The 19,718-nt window shown below is 41.7% G+C and overlaps 1 protein-coding gene across 3 annotated transcripts in view; it reads right to left on the bottom strand.

The window, feature by feature from the left end:
- SMIM14 (small integral membrane protein 14) overlaps positions 1–19,718 on the bottom strand; it is a 53,150-nt gene that overhangs the window by 18,677 nt on the left and 14,755 nt on the right. For 2 of the 3 annotated variants that reach the window (XM_040556070.1, XM_040556071.1), the window contains one exon: positions 5,795–5,905. In XM_040556070.1, coding sequence (XP_040412004.1) covers positions 5,795–5,905 — 111 coding nt within the window. Of the gene's footprint in view, positions 1–5,794; positions 5,906–19,357; positions 19,607–19,718 lie in introns of all 3 variants that reach the window. The other variant, XM_040556072.1, reaches the window with a different exon arrangement.

The raw sequence follows: 19,718 nt of genomic DNA, 5'->3' as shown, positions 1-19,718 counted from the left end.
GGACCTTAAGCTGTGCAGAGCCAGCATCATGAGCACCAAGTGAAATCAGTGGAGCAAAGGGTGCTCAGGACCAGCTAGTATCCTGCCACTCTCCTCCTGTGTTTTATTCTTTTGGCACAGCACCTTAGGAGGTACATCAGGTCTCTCCTGCATCTCAGAAGGATGGTAACTTCTTCGTCGTCCTAATGAACAACCTAACGTTCAGCTCTTGGGAAGGGTCCTTTCTGAATCAGCCTGGACTCCAAGAAATTGGGAACAGAAGGCATAGGTCTGGAAGAAAAGGGGACAGTGAGAGCAAAATGTGACTTCTTTAGCCAAGCAGCCAGAGAGCAGAAGGGCTACAGACTAGCAGCAGTAGCAACTGCTATTGAAAAATAATTTAGAAGGCAAATGCCATGGAACATGGGTAACAAGTCTCCAGGGCAACCTCCATATTTAGAAGGTCACCTTAAATCACCACATATTCATTCAGTGTAGTTCTGCTCTGCCTCAGTAGAAAGCCACATCAGTAGGGTAACTCATTTTTGCTGGATGCCTGAAGGACTATTTAAGTCAGGCTTAGCTGTGCTGACATCTTGAGAACTTTTCAACCATTTGCAGCAAACAACGCAGATCTATTTTAGTCATGTGTTTATTCTGTGCTGTTTGCACAAGGTCTCGCTCAGCCAAGACTCATGGCTATGCTGGATACTATTTCAGACTATGCCCGTTTATAACAACAAGACTCTACAGTGACCTGGCCAAGAGAATTATGTGGAAATCTGGTTCACAGAAGAGTTTTGAACCATTTTTTTCTTTGGAAATAGCTTGAAAATTTGCATCTTTTTGCTATAAAAATCAAATGGCACCTCAAAATACAAGACAAATTAAAAAATGATTTGCTTTATATTCCCCAGAGTTTTTGAAACATTCAAGCCTTCTGGTATAGTAACATAACTAGACATGGGCCATTACTTTGCAATTAGCTACAGAAGAGCATAGCACAAGGTTGTAATTCCCACAGAGGTCTGTAAGGCCATCAAATCTCAGCAGCAGAACTGTTGGCTGTTCATCAGAACTGGTCCTTTTGTATTACAGAATTAGAAATGCTTTGGGGAAAGAACATATTGCTCATTTTTGTAGAACCCAGTATGAGGGAAATCTAAAGTCACAGTTTCAGTAAAGCAAATAATGCTGTATCAGAGAAAAAATAAAGGACCTTTACACCCTACAAGATTAGGTGCCGCTGGCTCACTTCGACATTTCTGGCCACTTTAAGTAGTCATATACAGGTGCCAGGCTTCATGAAAGATGTTCTCTGCATGATTATTCCTGCCACCTCTGGCTTTCATAGTCTAGTTTTCACACTTGGATCACGGATCACACGTTTACTCAAATAGCATGGAAGTCTAGAGGTACTATATAGTGCGATCAGATTTTTATTTTGCAAGAGAAACGAAGAAAAGGGAAATACAAAGATTTAAATATAACATCATTCTCATCCAGAGATTTGCTATCCTCTGCCACAACTAAGACAGGAGTAATTTTCTCTGGATACCACAGAATATCCTTCACTGAAAATCTTTTAAACAACTGGTCCGTTGTCTGTCAAGTGTCCTCCCCATTAAAGTCCTTGATTTTGTTTGTTGTTCTTCATTCTTGAACTTTGGCTCTTCTTGTCAAAATAAGTTTTGTAGACGGAAGACACTGAACAGGAGATAAAGTCATACGAACTAACAGGTCTGTCATTGTCTCTTAACAACGCTTATGTATTTGCAGAGGACGGAAAATCTGATGATATTTTTCTTCTATGCTTACTTCCTTTTATGGAAGTTCCCAATTATCTGCTATATCCATAGTGTAAATAGTGAGCCCAATATACAATAGTCAAATTGTTATACAACAACTCCAAATCATAACAGATGGCGCCATGGGTATTACATACTGGAAATAATATTTATGAAGTCACAGCCAAGGATTTTTGATTTCTGCTGTTTGCTAGGAATACTTGGAAATCATAATATTTGCTTATTATTTATGGTGGCCATGCTACAGAAGTTTACTATGTGCAAAACACCAATGAGAAACCTGAAAAATCCACTTCAGGAAAAACGATAGAACATTTAACAAAAGGTAAATCAATGCCACTTACGCACATGTACATAAGTTATAAGAACTGCGGGCATGAACAGCATCTTCCAGGCAGCCTAATAAGTAGCAAAAAAATCTTTTAAAATGTCACGTGCATTAGAGATATGAAATCCACTGTCTATAAAACCATCACGGTATTATGAATTAAGAAGAAAAGGAAACAAAACAGAACCTGGCTTAGTCAAGTAAAATGAGGGACAGAAAAATAATCAAGTCACATAGCTTCATAAAAGTTAGTCTTCCTAAAAAAAGACAGCTTACTTGTTCATAATTTTCTGTGGTGTTGCTAATAGCAGAGAAGAAGAGTTTAAATGACAACAACAAAACCTTTTCATTTTATAAGCATTAATTGTAATGACAAGATGAACTGAACATTTAAAGTAGAGATTTAAACTACGTGCTATCTATAAAAAAAAAAATCCACAAGTTATTGTACTTGGAATACCAAATGCAATTTATAAGAATTTCAAGGTAAATACACCAATTAGCTTAGAAATTTAAAGTCACACTTTGGGAATTAAAATGAGAACTTCAGGTTGTAAACAGAGCTTTTGACCTCCTGCTGTCCTTAGCATAACATCATCACTGAAATTTTCCATACAGTTAACTGTAATGGAAATCCTGTGTATTTGAATATGTAGCTTTTAACTCTACGTGTAACAGCCATACTTAATACATCACGACTTCTTCATCAGCAGAAACCTTAATTCTTATCAGTGTTGTTCTATACAGGTATAAACAGATCAGTATGTAAGAATTACTTTAACCTAAATGCAAGCTATTAAAGTCTTTACATCAATCATGTTAATATTTGCACAATGTCATTACTGAAGGATTCTAAAACTGTATTTCCACACTTGAGCACCTCTCATAACTACACTGCTATTCTGATAAATTTGATCTTAAAATTGAACTTCTAGGTTTACAGGGCTTGGTCTAGAGAAAATTACAACCCACTTGTTGAGTCCAGACAAGTACTCCTAACTATAATACTGTTCCAATGTGCTCTTGTTTGTTTTATACCCATCAAGAAGAATCAACAATTTAGTATGTAGTAGTAGGGAACCATTCTGCGTATACAACGTGTCTGGATTTCCTCTCCTCCGTTATGAAAAACTGCAGATTGCCTACCTTTCTTGTATCCCAATGGTTTTGGAATACAGGTTTTGAGGAACCAACTTTCAGAAGTAATAGGCACCCAGTCTCCAATGAGACTTGTGGAGTTCAGCAACCTTGGAAAACGTCCAAGGGTTCCTTTTAAAACAAATAGTAAAATTCCTGTTTGCTCACGCTGTGTACAATTGAATGACAAAACAGAAGCTTAGAAAGCAAACTCTTCCTGAACAATAAAAGCTACCTACATAATAATGGAGAGTTAGCAAGTCTGCTAAATCATGCAACAGGTCACTTGAGGATGATTCTCTGGCCACTGACACAGTTTTGAGACTTTGCCTTTCTAGATTCCGCTGAACTATCCCAGCTCGTGATTGGCTCTTATAAATATTTAGCAACAGCTGGTTTTCCTTTTACATGGGATGAAATCTGGCATTTCCCATTACTCCTCACAGTCTCAAATGTTGATTCCTATCATCTTTTTGGAAGCTGAACATTGAGCAATAAACTCTATTCCTGCAGCTACACAGAACACTATAAAATTGGCCTTGGTGACCACCCCACTGAGGATGACAGCTGTGATTTGCTCCATTTACATCCACAGCACAGGAACCAGTGTGCCTCCACATCATCCATTTGCACCCGTCTTATACTGCATGGTGCTGCCCAGGAACAAAATCTCACACACCTTTGAGGCACGTGTAACTCTGGACACAACACACCTCTACCTAGAACCCTCCAGCCACAGCAAAAGAGCACTAGCAGACTTGTGCCATTGTTTATCGGTATGTTCCAGCAAAAAAATGAAAAGGTGAGAAACGCAGAACCGGCATCAAAAGTCTGGACCATACTGCTTCAGGCTTGCATCTGACAAGCCTCAGAGGAAAAAGCAGCAAACATGCATCCTCCTTCCTCCCTCCCAACTTCGTGAAGCTTGGTCCTGGGGCTTCCTCTGCCACCTTAGCATGTATCATGACAGGTATCATAAGACAAAAGTCCTTCTTGGGACAAACTGTTGCCTTTCAGTAATGAAATATGAAAGCAAGCCAGCCTCTAATGACTTGTGAGACTCAGGCAAGAACTGGCTGCACCATACTTGGAAGCTACCAAAGGGAAATGATATCAGGCCCATACAGAACATGGAATTGGCTATACAGACATGCTCTATTTGTCTGGTGCCATTTCAGGCTTTAGTGCAGCTGGCCACTAGATTTGGATGGTTGGCAACCTCAGCTTTGATACATAGCACAAGGGTTTCCACGAGCCAAATGCTTGTCGTTTCCTCTTGCCCTTGTGGGGGGATCATTTTGCCTTCTGCTACAGCTAATGATGTAGCCCTCCCACTGACAGAGCCTGTTTTTTTGGTTGTTTTTGTTTGTTTGTTTTCAGCACTGCTTCGGCTCCCAATGTGGCCTATATTTGTTTTTAAGCCATTCTTGGTGTGTGGGCCAAGGGGCACAAGGTGAGAAGATGATGGCATGGATTCCACCGTGCTGCATTATGGAGATCCATGGTGAACACTGCTTGCTCTGAGCACAGTAATTCTGAAAAATGGGGTCACCTGGGCTCCTGAGAGCACAGGTACAGCTTCTGCGTGGCTTTAGGTTCTTCCCCTGGCAGTCCAAATGAAACAGTATAGTGATGCGCTCCAAGGTCAAGAGAACATGGACACTCAGGACTCTTGTCTTCAGGGTGAAGTGGAGCCATATCAATGAAACCCATACATTTGCAAGAACAAGCTATAAATACTTCTTGCAAAATACTGTTTAAAGCAAATTTGTCCTTCCTTGGATGTATGCAAGTGGAACTGGTTTTATTATAAGGTCAAGCACAGGAATTGATTCCCAGACATATATGGCTTGGGATTTGAACATTACCCCTCCTCTTATCACAGACTAGTTGGAGACTATGTTTTCCTGAGAACCTTCCTAAAACACTGATAAGAAACCCTTTGAAGAAGGGTCTGATCCTAGAGAGGCTGCTCTTCACACGTACTGCCTTAAGCAGTTGGTGTACTCAGTAACTTAAAAGGAAATTATTTTAAGCCCTAAGAAAGAAAAATGGGATAAAAACAAATATATGAAAATCAACAAGGGGAAGCACATCAAACAGAACTCAGAAGTTAAAATCACTGGATTCTCAAATTCAGTATTTTTTTAAAGCCTAGTTAAAAAAAATAAAATCTGTTAAAAAAACATTAAAAAAATCAGCTTGCCACATGGGTAGGCAGAATTTCATGTGTGTGGTATCAAACTGAACTCAAAGAGCACACAGCGTAGTTTCTTTGGTTTTACGCAGATTAAAAAGAAGGTTACAGAGAAACATTTCAATAGAAACAATGCCAATGCTGTAAAAATGCAGCCCTGGAAAATGAGAGAAAGTTATCATCTTTATTAAGTATTCAAATGTTCATCATAAGGTCTGATACAGAGATTCTAGCTGCACATGCAACTGAATAAGCAAAATCAATAGCATCAGTAACTGCAAGTGTGCAAGTGCTGAAGTAATGTCTGAATAACCACCCTTCCAAATACTCTTATACCATCCTTACCAGATTAATCAGTCTTCTCATTGCATGTTCATGTGAGCAAATGCATTCACAAGGATCAAATCCACCTTCTGCCATGGTTCTCTGGATAAACCTGAACTTGTCTGTGAACACCTAGGAAGAATAAGAATAAAGGTACAATGAATTCTTTTTTCAATTGACCTTATTTTACAGACTCCCACATCAAATTTCAGCTCATTTAATGCCAGAGTGAAAAGGCAAAACAAAGCAGAGTAATCCTATTATTCCTTTGGCAGCATGAATGAAGAAGTCTGGTATGTGCAGTTACCTTTTGATGTTGCTGAAAGCAGTGTCTCACACAGGCTTCCTTACAGAGCCAAATAATTTTTTGCAAGTATTTATGAATCCCCCCTGAGTTTTCCTACATACCACTATGAAATGTATCCTGACAAACAAGAACTACACCAATTAAACTCTGGTTTCTCATCTGCATAGTGGGACTTTTAAGTGTATGAATACAATTTGAAAAGTCAGGGGAACTTGTGTTCTGAAACCCCTTACAAACTGTTGGCATTCTCCCCCCGGATCAATGTACAGGAAAATAATTTAAAATTCTGTAACTTCTTTGCTAGAGGGAGAAACAATCATCTTTATTGTATAATGAAAGCAAGCAGCAGGGGTGCAAAAGTGGATGTACTTGGAAACGCTTTAAAAATGGAGCTACTCATACTCATTTTAGATCAAAGAAGTAGGTCATTCAGTTAGCTATAGAGAAAACAAAAGTTCAGAGATGCTGTAATGGACACGGTAGGGAAGCCATTCTAGGTTATTCACCTGCTAAAACCACTTCCACACCACACACTCAGCAATAGTACAAGCACACCTTTACTGTTTACCGATAGTTTTCTCAGTGACTTAATTGATGGTCAAAAGAGGTAGCAAATTGTAAGGTGTTTCTACCCCTGTGGTCAAGTCAGGGATTGTCTTCTCTCTAATGGGGACTGTTACGACGCACTAGATATGATACTTTCAAAATATTACTGTCAAACTTGGTATTAATAAGGTGAGATTCAGATTGTGTTTGTGCTGCACACACTGGGGTCCTAATGTGAGATAACTAGAAGGCTTAATAAAGGCAGCAGCATAGAGCAGATACAACCTGTCCATTTCCTAAAGTAAGTAGCTTATGAAAGTGCCAGCCTTTTGATGAGAGTGTGCTCAATGAGCAGATGTGCTCTGCAACCTTCACCTTTAAAAACTTCCGGCCTTGATTACACAAACATCCTGATATTCTAATTTCATTAGGAGAGAGAGTAACAACCCTATACGGCTGTAAGAGATCTTCATACAACAGAACGTATCACCACAGTAGTTCTTCCTTCCTGGGGTAAGAGGTGGAAAAAGAAAATGCACTTCTGAAGTCCTTTCTCCATTCACTCTGAATGCTTGCCACTTTTCCATATTACCCTCAGCCATGGTGCAGAAGGCCAGATAGTGAAAGAAGCTAAGAGGTATCAGCATCTGCATTACAGAATATCAACTTCAGTGCAGTTATCTGCTTGGGTCTTCACTTTTTAAAAAAGAATACTAAATACTGAAGAAGAGCAAAAAATTATTGAAGAGATGGACAAAAGACTGTTTAGATAATAAGAAAGATTAATCAGACAATTTATTGAGAAGAAGACTGAGATGACTTGATTATGAGACCTTGGCAAAGCAAAATAAACCTAAGTATTGATGAAAGTCCTTCGATTTTAGCCTGAGTTCTTCTATTTTAGCATGAGGAACAGGTAAAAGCACTGATTGCCAAATAGTGCAAAATGGTTTCTCTGGACATAAGCTGACACCCAGAACAAGGCACTTGAACCACTGAAGTTGCAAAACAGTACTTAATACTAACTTGAAGGAATTTAGGAATCAGTAACACATAATAATGGCAAAACAATTAAGAGAGCAGGGTTGTTAATCTGTATAAGACCAGGAGAAATTAAATCATCAAATAATCATCACCGATGAAACCATTCTTTGTTGAGCATGCAACTGAAAAAGATTAGACAATAACAAGGAAAAGAAATCTGTCATATAACATCATAAATATAAAGAGAGGTGTGCTAGAAAGGATTTACCCCAAGGCATCTGAATTGTACATGACAAATTACCTTAACGAGCTAAAATATAGCAGAACAAATGTTACCAGGTAAAATGCCTTCCAAGCTTTTCAATACAATCTTCCTTACAAGCTTTGTCACCTTCAAATGACACTTAAAGGAATCATCCCCCATCTTTTCCTCCTTCAAGCCTATAGCAAACTCTTAATGGCAAAGGAATGAAGATGGACCATCTATAGTGAGAAGAACACTATTTTTTCTCCTGATAAAGAACTGGATGAAACAGATTTTATATGCATCTGTCCAGTTATAAGGAATAAAGAACCACTCCGTACTATATGATGATTTTCACTTGTAAAATGACACACTTTTGTGTCTGTATTCCTCATTATTGGCTTAATAACTGTATTATTTGTAACAGACTGTGAATGTACAAAGTACTAAATATCAACTAAGCTCTGTAATTAGATCCCTAAGTTTATTAACGTTTCACTCCCATGTGAGATTTGGTAATAAGAGACCAGTATTTTTATCTATCACGGAGCAGGATTCCTTGGCTCCGCTGTGTGCTCTTAGGCAGCCCGTTCACAAAATCCTGTTCCAGAACTGCAGCGTGCTTCCTGCCTGCCTCCCGGTACTTGCAATCGTCTGACCTCACGTCAGCTGCTAGTTTGTTCTGCCCAGCTCTGACCTCTTCGCTGAGCCACACCAACTCCCCACCTTTTGCAAATACAGCTCTTCCACATACAAGCTATTGCAGAAAGAAAAAAAAAAAAAAAAAGGATATGCTCCCTTCTTTTCTTCATTACCCGGAGAAAGAAAAAACAAGCTGGTAGTTTTGTTTTACTTTGTTTTCTGTACATTCTGTTTATTGTAGCTTTGGTTTTCTTGGAATTTAGAGAGTAACTGGTGAGACCACAGCAATTGGTAAGGCCATTACACCAAATAAACGCAAGCACTCAGAGAGAGTTACTTTTAACCTAGTTAAAATGATTGCATTTTGCTTTGGCTACACTATTGATAAGGCAGTATTTAATGCAGGGTTTACAAACAGCTGGAAGATGTGTTTGGCAAACACGCCAACGCTCTCAGTGCTAACAGCTGCGAAGGTACGTGTTATGGCCCCTAGACTGAGCAAACTGATAGAAAGCATAACGAAGGAGAGAGCCAGTAAACGTGGATGAATACGACATACCATCAAAGAGTCAATATGACTTCTTCAGTGTAAAGAGGCCCGTGGAGGCAATCATGAACAGTACTTCTGAAATTAAAGTGCTGTAGTCAGAGCCAGGACTACTATAATTCAGGAGCAAAATGGAAGACGGTCTCTGATGATTTAAGGCAGAAATAAAAGCCCACCATTACCTCCCGACTTGAGCATCTATTTGCAGTTGTAGGCAATGAAGCCATATTGAAAAGCATTTCTATGCAATTTTTAAAATCATGAGTCTTCTCAGCTATAGTAATTATTGTAAATTGTTTTTTTCTTTTATTGTCTTTCCCAACCTGAGTCCTACAGCTGCATGGTGCATTTTATACATCCTACTATCAAAAAAAACAATCTGAATGTTGTCTTTTTTTTTTTGGACCTGGAGACTCTTCTATACTTTAAAATTATTGTAATGACTATACATTATTTCCCAATTCAGCGGCATCTCTCCTGAGTGAACAGCATGCAGCTGGTGAGCTCTGGGAGACAGAAATTATACTCTGCTTTTCTCCACCTTAATCACTACAAAACTGAATTCCTTTCTAGCATGAAGGCAAATGAGAAGTTTTGTCCATTTTCCACGGGCTGGATGCTCTCCAGCGTGACTCCAATACGATGCTGTTTAACAAGATTGTCAAGGTACATGTGTTGGTGAACTCTACTCCTTAGTAAAAAGAAGTGTATAAAATTATTATTCTAGTTTTTGAAGAAACTCGCTACACACAGCACATCGCCAGAGTTGCTGCAGATTTATCACAGCCCGAACATGGCATCTTCAGCACTAAAACTTTACACCCATTAAGTCTCATCTTTCCTGGGTCCAAGCAGTCTTGAAAATCACACATAGGATACACACAATAAAAGAGTCTTTTCTGCCAAGTACTATTTTTGCTGTGTTGCTATTTCCTTGAAGATTGAAGGTTAGAAGTGCTTGGGAGTAAAATACCTCACAACACAGCAAACAAGTAGCAGAACCTTTCCACCTTACTTTAAAGAGAAACAAAATCTCCCCTATTTAGCTCCCTGTTACTGTTTTTTAGACAACTGCAACATCTCAAAGCACAATTGTCAAATATCTCTAACAAGCCATAGAGTTAATTTTGCTTCTGAGTTCAATTTTAGAGAAGTATGGCAGAACAAATGAAAATTTGTACAAGAATTGAAATAAAAATGTAGAAAGAAAGCACATGACTTGTTGAAGGCTCTCTGCAGGCATTCTGAAAAACGGTAAAGGGCTGAAATACCAAAAGCCCCACACGAAGCATGAACGATTCACTGCCTCAAAGGTAAAATGCCCATTTTTATCTTACTGCCACAGGCAGAAACCCTCCCTCCTGTAATTTTCCGTGATCTCCTAAAGGATCTGTGTTTCCATGAAAAGGATTTGCTCTCTTGCCTTCTTGGGTGCACCTCAGCCATCCTGGTATCCGTGTTTCCTTAGAGCACCTTACGCTTTGCTTTCTGCAATTATTTTCTTCGCAGCATGTTCCTGATCGCTGCTTTTCTAGGGCTCTCCATCGCTGCTTTTCTAGGGCTCTCCCTCCTCCGGGCCACTGCATCCCGCTGGGCACCATTAGCGCTCGGTGCGAGCAGCACCCCAGCTGGCTCATTACCAGGCACTTCAAAATATAAAGGTACAAGGGGTTACTCCAAAATCTCTTCCTAATCCTGCCTCTTCTAGAGACCGGGCACACTCAGCCCTGCCCGGTTACACAAAGTCCAGTTCAACATCACGTAGGTATACGGTGAAATTACGTGTAAAGGTATCTTCAGTGGGGCAATGCTGAAATACTGCTTATTAGAAAGCAATCAATAAAGAGTCTAAGCATTCAAATCCAGTGAATCCAAGCTGAATTCGTTATCTAGTGCATTTTCCTGCTGATTGCCATCTTCTCTAATACTTGCACTTCATGCACAGCCACAGAACCCTGAGCGGTTTTTTAGCTTTTTGATGAACCACCTACCTCCAGCTCACCAGCCCGTTATTTGGCTGCCCACTATTTCAGTTGTACAACCAAACTCTGTGAGTAAGAAAGGCCAGGGAATTTTACCCGCTGACTTCTGCATCGCGTTTCTCTTCACACTGGGTTAGAGCATAGAGTGGAAAAACAATAGACATGGATTTGGGGTTTCTCTCTTAAACAAACAAACCGGAGACATGTGCAGATGGGACTGGCTGATTTCACCTGCAAAGAACTTGGTGAAATTTCTCGTTTCTCAATTACTGTCACCAGAAATGCAGCACGTTTCCCATCCCCAGAGCAATATAAAGGAGGAACAAGGCAGAAATGATAACTGAGCCATTAAAAAAGCAAAGGAAGCAAATAACTAAACACAGGATAAAACTACAGGACAGCGTAAGAAAACAAAAGCGTTCGTAGTTGAATAGGGAAGAAACATTACAAAAGGAGCTGAAGAAATAGGCAGAAAATAAGGAGAAAATATGCAGTGCTTTAAAATAAATGCATGCTATTCTGCCTGAAGTTAGTGGATGCATATTCCTCACAGGGACGAACCAAAATGAATCCAGAAGCCAAGGACCTGGCATAGGCATCCCGTGGAGGAGGCCATTTAGCCAAGAGCTTTCAGTTGCTGGGGTTATGGGACTGGCAGTAAGGAGCTTTGAGATTCCTACTTCCTTCACAAAGCGACTTCCGCAGTTCAAACAAGGCTAAAAATAGGTTCTGTAAAAAAGAATTTGTATACAAATTGATACTAATTAAAATATCCCAGCGACCTGTTCTCCTCTATTACTGTAATTTAAATAGTTCAAGTAAATATTCCCTCTCAGAACTTAGGTCTGAAACACCGCAACACTACATTTGGCTATTTTTACAATGGTAATTTTTTAATCCCTTTCATTAACGATGCGAGGGAAGCTCTGTCCCATCATTTCTTCCACGCTTACAGCTCCATCCGACTGGTACTGAAGCAAATACTCCCACTGACGTTGGCAGACCAGGATCCAGTGGTCCTGGAAGGTCGCAGATCTTTAGAGGACTACTAATGATCTTTCTCCACCAGGCCTACTCCTGGGCATTACATTGAGTTTTCAGGACAAAAGAAAACCAACTGGCTGACTGGGCACGAAAGCAGAACAGCAGGATGCAAATGTGGGCCCTGCCAGGAGCTGCGCCGCCACAGCGAAGTGTGGCTCCAATTACAGCTTCCTCCAGCTAATTGTCCCAGTTCAGATCATCCAGTTAGCTCTCCTCGTGAAAAGGGCTGCAGTGATTTTGATGGCCGATACAATACCCAAAGAGAGCTCCTAGGCACAGCAACACTTTCAAAGCATAAACCAATTCCCCTCGGTCCCTGCCCTTAAAACTCCGGGGGGGGAGGAGGAAAGCAGCTGATTTTGTACTCGAAAGCATCAGCGGGTCTCCCTGGACTTCCAGTCGTAGCCTAATGAGTTGGCAAGTGTATTTTTGCACCGCAACTTTTCTCGGGATAATTAACAAGATCCGAGATGAACTTTTCAATGCAGATTAAGCTCAGCCAGTTCCTTTCCCCACGGAAAGCAGCGCTTAGCCGCGCACACAGACGTACCGCACCGGCGCTCTTCTTGTTGGTTTCAACAGAGGCATCACGAGCAGTTGGAGCTCCAAACAGAACTGTTCACCCGGCACATCCTGCTCAGCGCACGCTGATGGGAAGCTTTCCTGCTGCCTCACAAATCATTTGGTATGTAAGTAAATTAGGAATTAATTTTCCAGTGTCATCCATCTGGTGCTTATTACAAATGCTAATTTACTATAAAACAGCTCCTTAAAAGTAGGAGCAGAACCAAAGAAACCAAGAAGCGCTGATCCAGGCACAAAAGGACGCTTCAGTGACATGCCCAAACCAGGGAAGGAGCTTCTGAGCAGGGACTGGCTCAGAACCGAGGAGAAAGTGCCAAGGATCTTCCTCACCTTCTTCCCAGTGGTCTCCCAGGACCACAGCAGCATTGCTACATCCCTCGTCCCCGCCACCCTGTGACTGTCGCAACACCACCAGCATCGCTCAGCCACCGGTGTTTTCACCCCGACGTGGTCACCTGGACGTGTCCCAAGGAGGTCAGCAGAAGACTTCTTCCTGGCAGCAACAAAGCAGAAGCCACACACGAGAACTTGGAAGGGTTACGGGACGGACAAAGCCCTCTCACAGCCAAGCATCACAATTCTTCTCTCGCCGAGGTCCGTGCGAAGCTCGTGCTGCTTCCAAGGGTGGCAGGAGCTGGTACAAAGCTGCCAGCAAACGCACTGCTTGTGGACACCACACAAGGCAAACGAGGTTAAGAGCATGCCGAGGTAAATCAGTTCAGGGCCAAATGGTTCATCAGGGAGCCACAGATGCTTCTTTTAGTTTAATTAAAGCCAGGCAGTGTCAAGCACAAGCCTCAGAGGACAAGAGTCCACGTGTTCAAACCCCACTGTTCCGGTACTGATCCCCACTTTCCTTTTCATGGCCAGTCCCCAGTATCTGAGGGGGGAGAGATTTCAGACGTGAAGGCTACCAGCCTGCTGTCAGTGGTTTAGCTTCTTGGGGAATTCAGCATTAATAGGACCCACCAAGACTAAAACAAAGCTATTTACTTGTTCCCATGCAGGTGGCCTAACATTTCTTCTGGGCGAAACACTTGAAAAGGAGCTAATTATGCACATCCAGCCAGGGACCAAAAAAGCAGTCCAGCTATTTTAGAATTCATTTACTAATATTTGATGCAGAATGCTATTGCCAAACTCCAGCTGTCAGCATTTGGTCATCCTTTTGTTAAAATGATGACATTTTCCTGAAAGAAATCTCACCCCTTGCAACATGAAAGCTAATTAAGAGAAGATGTCAGTGGGACAGAACATTGTCCAAGAATAATACTCTCTTTTCTGCTAAGTAAATGCTTCAGCTTCGCTTCAACATTTACATCTAAAGTAGAAACTGCGACAACAGTCTAGGACAACGGAATTATTTCTATTACACTGAATGCCTAATGGAAATTTAATCATTTTGCTTGACATACGTTAACGCAAAAGGCTGGGCTACCCTCTGTAAAATTACTAAGCTGCTGCATCTAACCAGTTTAGAGAGCAAACCGGGAGCCCTCTCCTGTGGTCCTTAGTAAGGCAAGGACCCCCATTGACTTTAATGGGATTTTACCCTTGAGCCGGAACTAGAAGAGCCAGCTCCAAGGCAAATTTGCTTACTTTCCTGCTTTTGGATAGCACCAGAGACTACCCACGGCTTCTGCTGACATTCCTCTTCCCATTCCCCAGTAACAATTTCCAGTCCCCTCAACTCAGCACCCCTGGAGCTGCACCAGCACCGTGCTGCTGCTGGAAGCCGCATGCACTGAGCCCAAGAGCCCTGCGGAGAGCAATCCTGCGTCGGTGCTGGGAGGGCACCCGTGCTGTGCCACGGCCACCGGGGCTAAAGGTTTGCATCACCAAGAGCCTGTAGGACCGATCCAAAACGAGCAGTGACACAGGCAAGAGGAGCTGGAGCTCCCTCCTCACGGAAGGGAGCGGGGCTTTTATGGGGCAGCAAGGACAACAGGAAACTGCCTTCGGTCACCCAGCCGGAGAGGTGCTTTGCACTTAACTTTCCTTATTCAGACAAATTATTTCCTTTAAAAGATGAAGTGTTGACAAAGAATACGCTCCTATAACAAACTACGCAACCTATTCGCAAAGCATCTCTGCTCTCGTGTCAAGATTTACAAGTTAAGATTACCATTAACGAGTTCAAACGCACCAAAGCAGGAGCTTGAAGTGAACCCCAGGACTGCAGCTCATAAGCAAATTACCGCGGCGTAACAAAGCCACTGCACAGCTGCTGAGCTGGGGCAACTGTCCCCAGGCACGCTCTTAACCCATGGGACTTGTGAGCCGAGGGGACTTTCAGTCCACAAAAGAAAAAAGTTAAGGCAAGACACTTCACTCCGAACTGCCGGGGCACCCGGGCAAATACTGCAGCTCCAATCACCTGCAATAACTCATTGGTTTGAAGTGACTTTATTTGGATGCTCAAGAACTAAGAATTTGGACATTTCATCTCTTTGCAAAAATAAATATTAAAACATTCTCTTACTCCTCTACAAAAGAAAGTACAGTTTGAAAACAAACAAAAATGATAGTTTTTCCACTGTATTGAGACAGAATGCCTTGTAGCCCTAAGCAATGAAGTTTTTTGAGACTTGTTTATTAAGAGTACAATTATTTAGATTATAAAATACCTTACTAAATCCTTAAAACTGTAAAAATAGGCTATTCCTTAATGTTACTCCAACCCCACACAAACATAAAAATTATACTGAAATTCTTTGGAATATTTTCCTTATTTTTTTTTCTCCAGGGATGACATATGTTTCTAATAACTTGCCACTGAGAAAACAGATTTAGCAGGGTAGCAGCATGCTGAGAAAGATAGCAGGATTTTCAATTTTCAGATGAAAGCAGCTCTATTCCCTGGCAGCCCTACTCCTAACCCCTTTAGGCCAGATCAAATTTTATCTGAAGCTAGCGGATGCCTGCCTTTGCCTTCAGTAGAAGTTGAATCAGGTTTTCTACATACCTGCAGTAAACAACTTGAGCTTATCAATTAGGGTATTTTTAATCAGCACTTATTCCAGAGGGAATCTGTTGCAATTAACAGGCTTTCTGGGCTTGGTTATTTACATATGTTCAGCTAAAAGAAGACCCAGTTTTCACCACAGAATAACATCCACTCAGCAGACTCGCTGACTAGTTTAGATCATCAAAAGGGAAGTGTTATGCAAATCGTGCGAGTCTCCCCTGCACCTACGAGCAACAGCTTTTTCAATCTATTCATTTGCATAAGGAAAATCCGTGGTACTGTTTCATGAGGTCAGGATTAGTCGCTTTGAAACACGTACCGCATCTTTGTCTCCAAAGTCTTCCTGCAGGAAAGAAGGTAGATTTCATCTTTAGACACTTTTCTTCTACATACAGACTTGAAACTGAAGCACCCAACAATCTCAGTGCCTCAAAAAAGTCTCTACTGCCATAAATCCAGGAATATTATACTGTAATATAATATACTGATATTATAATACAGGAATACTTCTGTATTTCGTGGAGCTCTCTGATAAAATCCTCATCCCCTGTATTTTCAAACAGGGGCACTGATGATAGGTGCCACCTAACCAGCCCCAGCCCGACATGAAAGCGGTGAGCCCCTAACGGTGCGGTAACCCCTTGCAGAGGCACTCTTGTTAAAGCAATGCTGCTCACACCAGGAAGCTTCGTTTCACACTTGATTTAGTCCAACTGTTTGAAGAGCTAACACCCGACTTTTCTTCACATCTGCATGTAATTTTATTCAGATGGTTTGTTTCCCGAAAATAATTTTTTATATATGAAAATTGGCATATAATGTTTTATCAGATTCTCTAAAAATACTGCCTTGCTAAAAATAAAGCTTTTACGATTAACCAGCAAGACATACATGAACATGTACATATGACTATGTGAACAAAAGACAACCAAAACCCTGTTACTCCAGGTCTGCATTTGGCAAAGATTTGACAAATAAAGCATTGCAAATGCTTATATTGTATTAATGGCTGGAGCTGCATTTTTGTACCGCTTTTCTGTTCCTTTTGATGAAATCTTTTCTTCCCTAGCTCAGTGCTTTGGATCTGACATTTGTCTATCAGTTTTATAAAGTAAGAATGAAACTATATTTAGCCCCAGAAAGCCACGGGTCTTAATGCATGCAAAGCTGCTGAAGAATCAGAACTAATCTTAATGAGGAAAACTTTTATCAAGTGTAACTCTGTCTGTTCCCACCCAAATGGGACTAATTTGTTCTGTTATCTCTAAAAATACCAGCAAGACTCTTTGACTTAAGCCTCTGAAGCATATTTGCTCAATTAACAACCATGCAAATGTACAACCACTCAATCATGCCAGGGGCTGCTCCCTGCCCACCTTCAGACCGTTCATGAAAAACCCCATCAGTCACCGTCAGAGAGCTTCCTCCTGCCCCCACCAATACCACAGGAGAGGTACCACGATGGAAAGGGGAGGATAGGACCGTTGTCCTCTGTTGTACCGCTACTGAAGTCCAGCAGAAATAAAGCTAACACAGACTGATCCTTCTCATACGCCTGGGTGCATTCCTACCTAACGAGGAGTTGAGGCTTTCTTCACGTCAGGGTTCCTTGGGAACTCGGGAAGCTCACTGTTGGTGAGTCAAGGCCTGCAAGCTGAAGGAGCTATTCTGGGAAAATCATGTATATATTTTTTTTTTCCTTCTTTTCTTTCTTAACCTGAAGAAGCGCTGCAAGATTTGGCTCTGTGGTATAACTTCACTAAATTTTCTCAGCTTCCACTGCACTGAGAGGGACTTGGGAGCACCTGGATCTCCCAAGTACTCAGCATCTTGCAGCACCAGGTGCCTCATTAGCAACTGGATAGCTCTTTATGTATTAATAAATTGAATCTAGGAAGTTAGAACAGAAAGCATGCTTAACATCAAGTGTGATAGTATATATGAGTATGCTCACGGGCTCTCTAATTTGCTTCCCAAGCAGAATATGGGCAGATGACATCAATTTTTCTATCCATAAGTGCATCTGTCAAAATATTTCTACATCTGTTGCGAAAAGAAACCTGAATGTTCAAAACACACAGCGTAAGCAAGTGATACTTGGTATTGTCAGGGCACCATACACTTCCACTCATATGCACTTCTAAAGAATAGAAAGAAGATCTTGCTACTTCCATTGCACTGGCTTGAATTTCTGCGTAGACTTTTGGTATTAGGTCCCTTTCTGCTATGACGAACTTAGCAGAGACAAAATGTGGCCTTTAAGGGTATATGTCAAATACCTAAAATATCTAGGAGGGAAAATTCTGAAACACGAACACAGGGTTTGTTTTATTACACATCTGTTATGCAAATAATATTCACGCATCACTAATTCTGAAGTATAAATATATAAAAGCAGAAAATGAGAAGTTCATAACGAAACAAGAAGTCAGTTAGAAACTAACTTTCTCTAAAACCAAATATCAAGCTTTTGAAAGCAGACAGGACAGTTACAAAACAATTAAAACTACAAAGCATTTTTAAATTGTTTGTATGTAGACTACTTCTTTAACAACAGGTGTATTTTTCTCATTTTTCCTTTAGAACAAAGGAAGAACACAGACTGCAGGATGCAGCCCAGGTAAGCAGGCTGTGCAGTTTGCACTTAATGGACCAGACTTGTGGTTTTGGTAAGGTACTGCAAAATCACCACCAGAAGCACGGCGTACGAAACCCCACAGAACCATGCTCATAATATTTACTTCTATAGCCAGCTAGGCTAAAATATAATCCGACCAGGACAACAGAACGGCTCCCACTACAATCTCCGTTCGGAAGTGGACCCTCATGGCCCTGAGCAGGTCAGGGACTTCCCCGCTCGCCAGAGAGGCACGTGCCCCAGTGTCTTGTGCAATGACCAACAACATACACCCAGTAAGCCCTCCACCCTTCTTCAGCACCTTATACAAGATGATCTTAAACCACTTAAAACACAGAATTCCATGCTACTCTGGAGTTGGGCGAGAAAAGTACATCTCATTTTACAAAAAAGTGGCAACAGAACCAAAAAGAGCTTGCACTCACCTACCTCAGCAGCAGGGAAAGGAACGGTGCTCAGGACTGAGCCAGCGACCATGCTGCTAACCGTTACAATCACTTTTCTCTACCAATTGCTTCTACCGTTTCGAGCCACGCTGTCAGTGACAGGGTCACTTTTTAAAAGCAAAAATCAGTAATCAACAACAACAGCTTGATTTCTTTTATCTGGACAAGTCATATGAATACGAAGAATGAGACGGAATTATCAGGGACCTTACTCTCTGTTGCTGCATGCAGAAAGAAATCAGAAGGAAGATTTTTTTTCTTGTTTTGTTGTCATTTTTTTTCAGCTGATGCCTGCTTTTGAAAGTAACAGATATGAGTAAAGGTCAACAGCACTCGAAGAGCTAAACATGAAAGACTTCTTAGAAGCAACCTGCTAAAGCTCACTGCGGCCGTGCACCTTCCCCACTGGGCACACTAATAACGTTAACATAATATGCTATAAAAAAAAATAAAATGTCCTTATGTTTAAACGCTGGAGATGAGTTTTCAAGACTTATCTACGCGCGTACACAAGGATGTTTACCAGCACGTAACAGACACACTCCCTGTAGCAATAAATCTATAACCCAAAGACGATCCTGGAGACGGAGCGGAGAAACAGGTGTCTGCCGGGATGAAAAGTTTCTGAGGCAGGTCACGCATGGGGCTCACCTCGGCGAGGAGCTCGGCTGGGGCCTCGAGCTGCCAGGGCTGGGTGTCTGGGGACCCAGCGCTGGTGGCACCTACGGAGGGATGGCCACGGCTTGTACTGGGGTCTCCGCAGCCAGCAGCCCTCCGCCCGGCTTCCCTCGGCTGCCAGGCACACCTGGCGGCACACGGGTGAGGAATTCCCGTCTGGAATCCTATTTGTAAGGTGTTAGCGGTAGCGTGACGCCGTCCCTTTCCTGGAGGCTCTCTGCCCTACAAGACAAGTCCAATTCCCCCTCCAGCCTGCGCGCACAGCCCAGCTGTCAGCGTGTCACTTCTTCGCGGAGCGCAAACTAAAACCCTTCGGCGCGCCGAGACCCTTTAC

Source organism: Cygnus olor, chromosome 4 (genome assembly GCF_009769625.2).
Source record: "Cygnus olor isolate bCygOlo1 chromosome 4, bCygOlo1.pri.v2, whole genome shotgun sequence".
Classification (NCBI taxonomy): domain Eukaryota; kingdom Metazoa; phylum Chordata; class Aves; order Anseriformes; family Anatidae; genus Cygnus; species Cygnus olor.
Note: the sequence above shows the minus strand (reverse complement) of the source record. Positions and strands in the feature narration are given on the sequence as shown.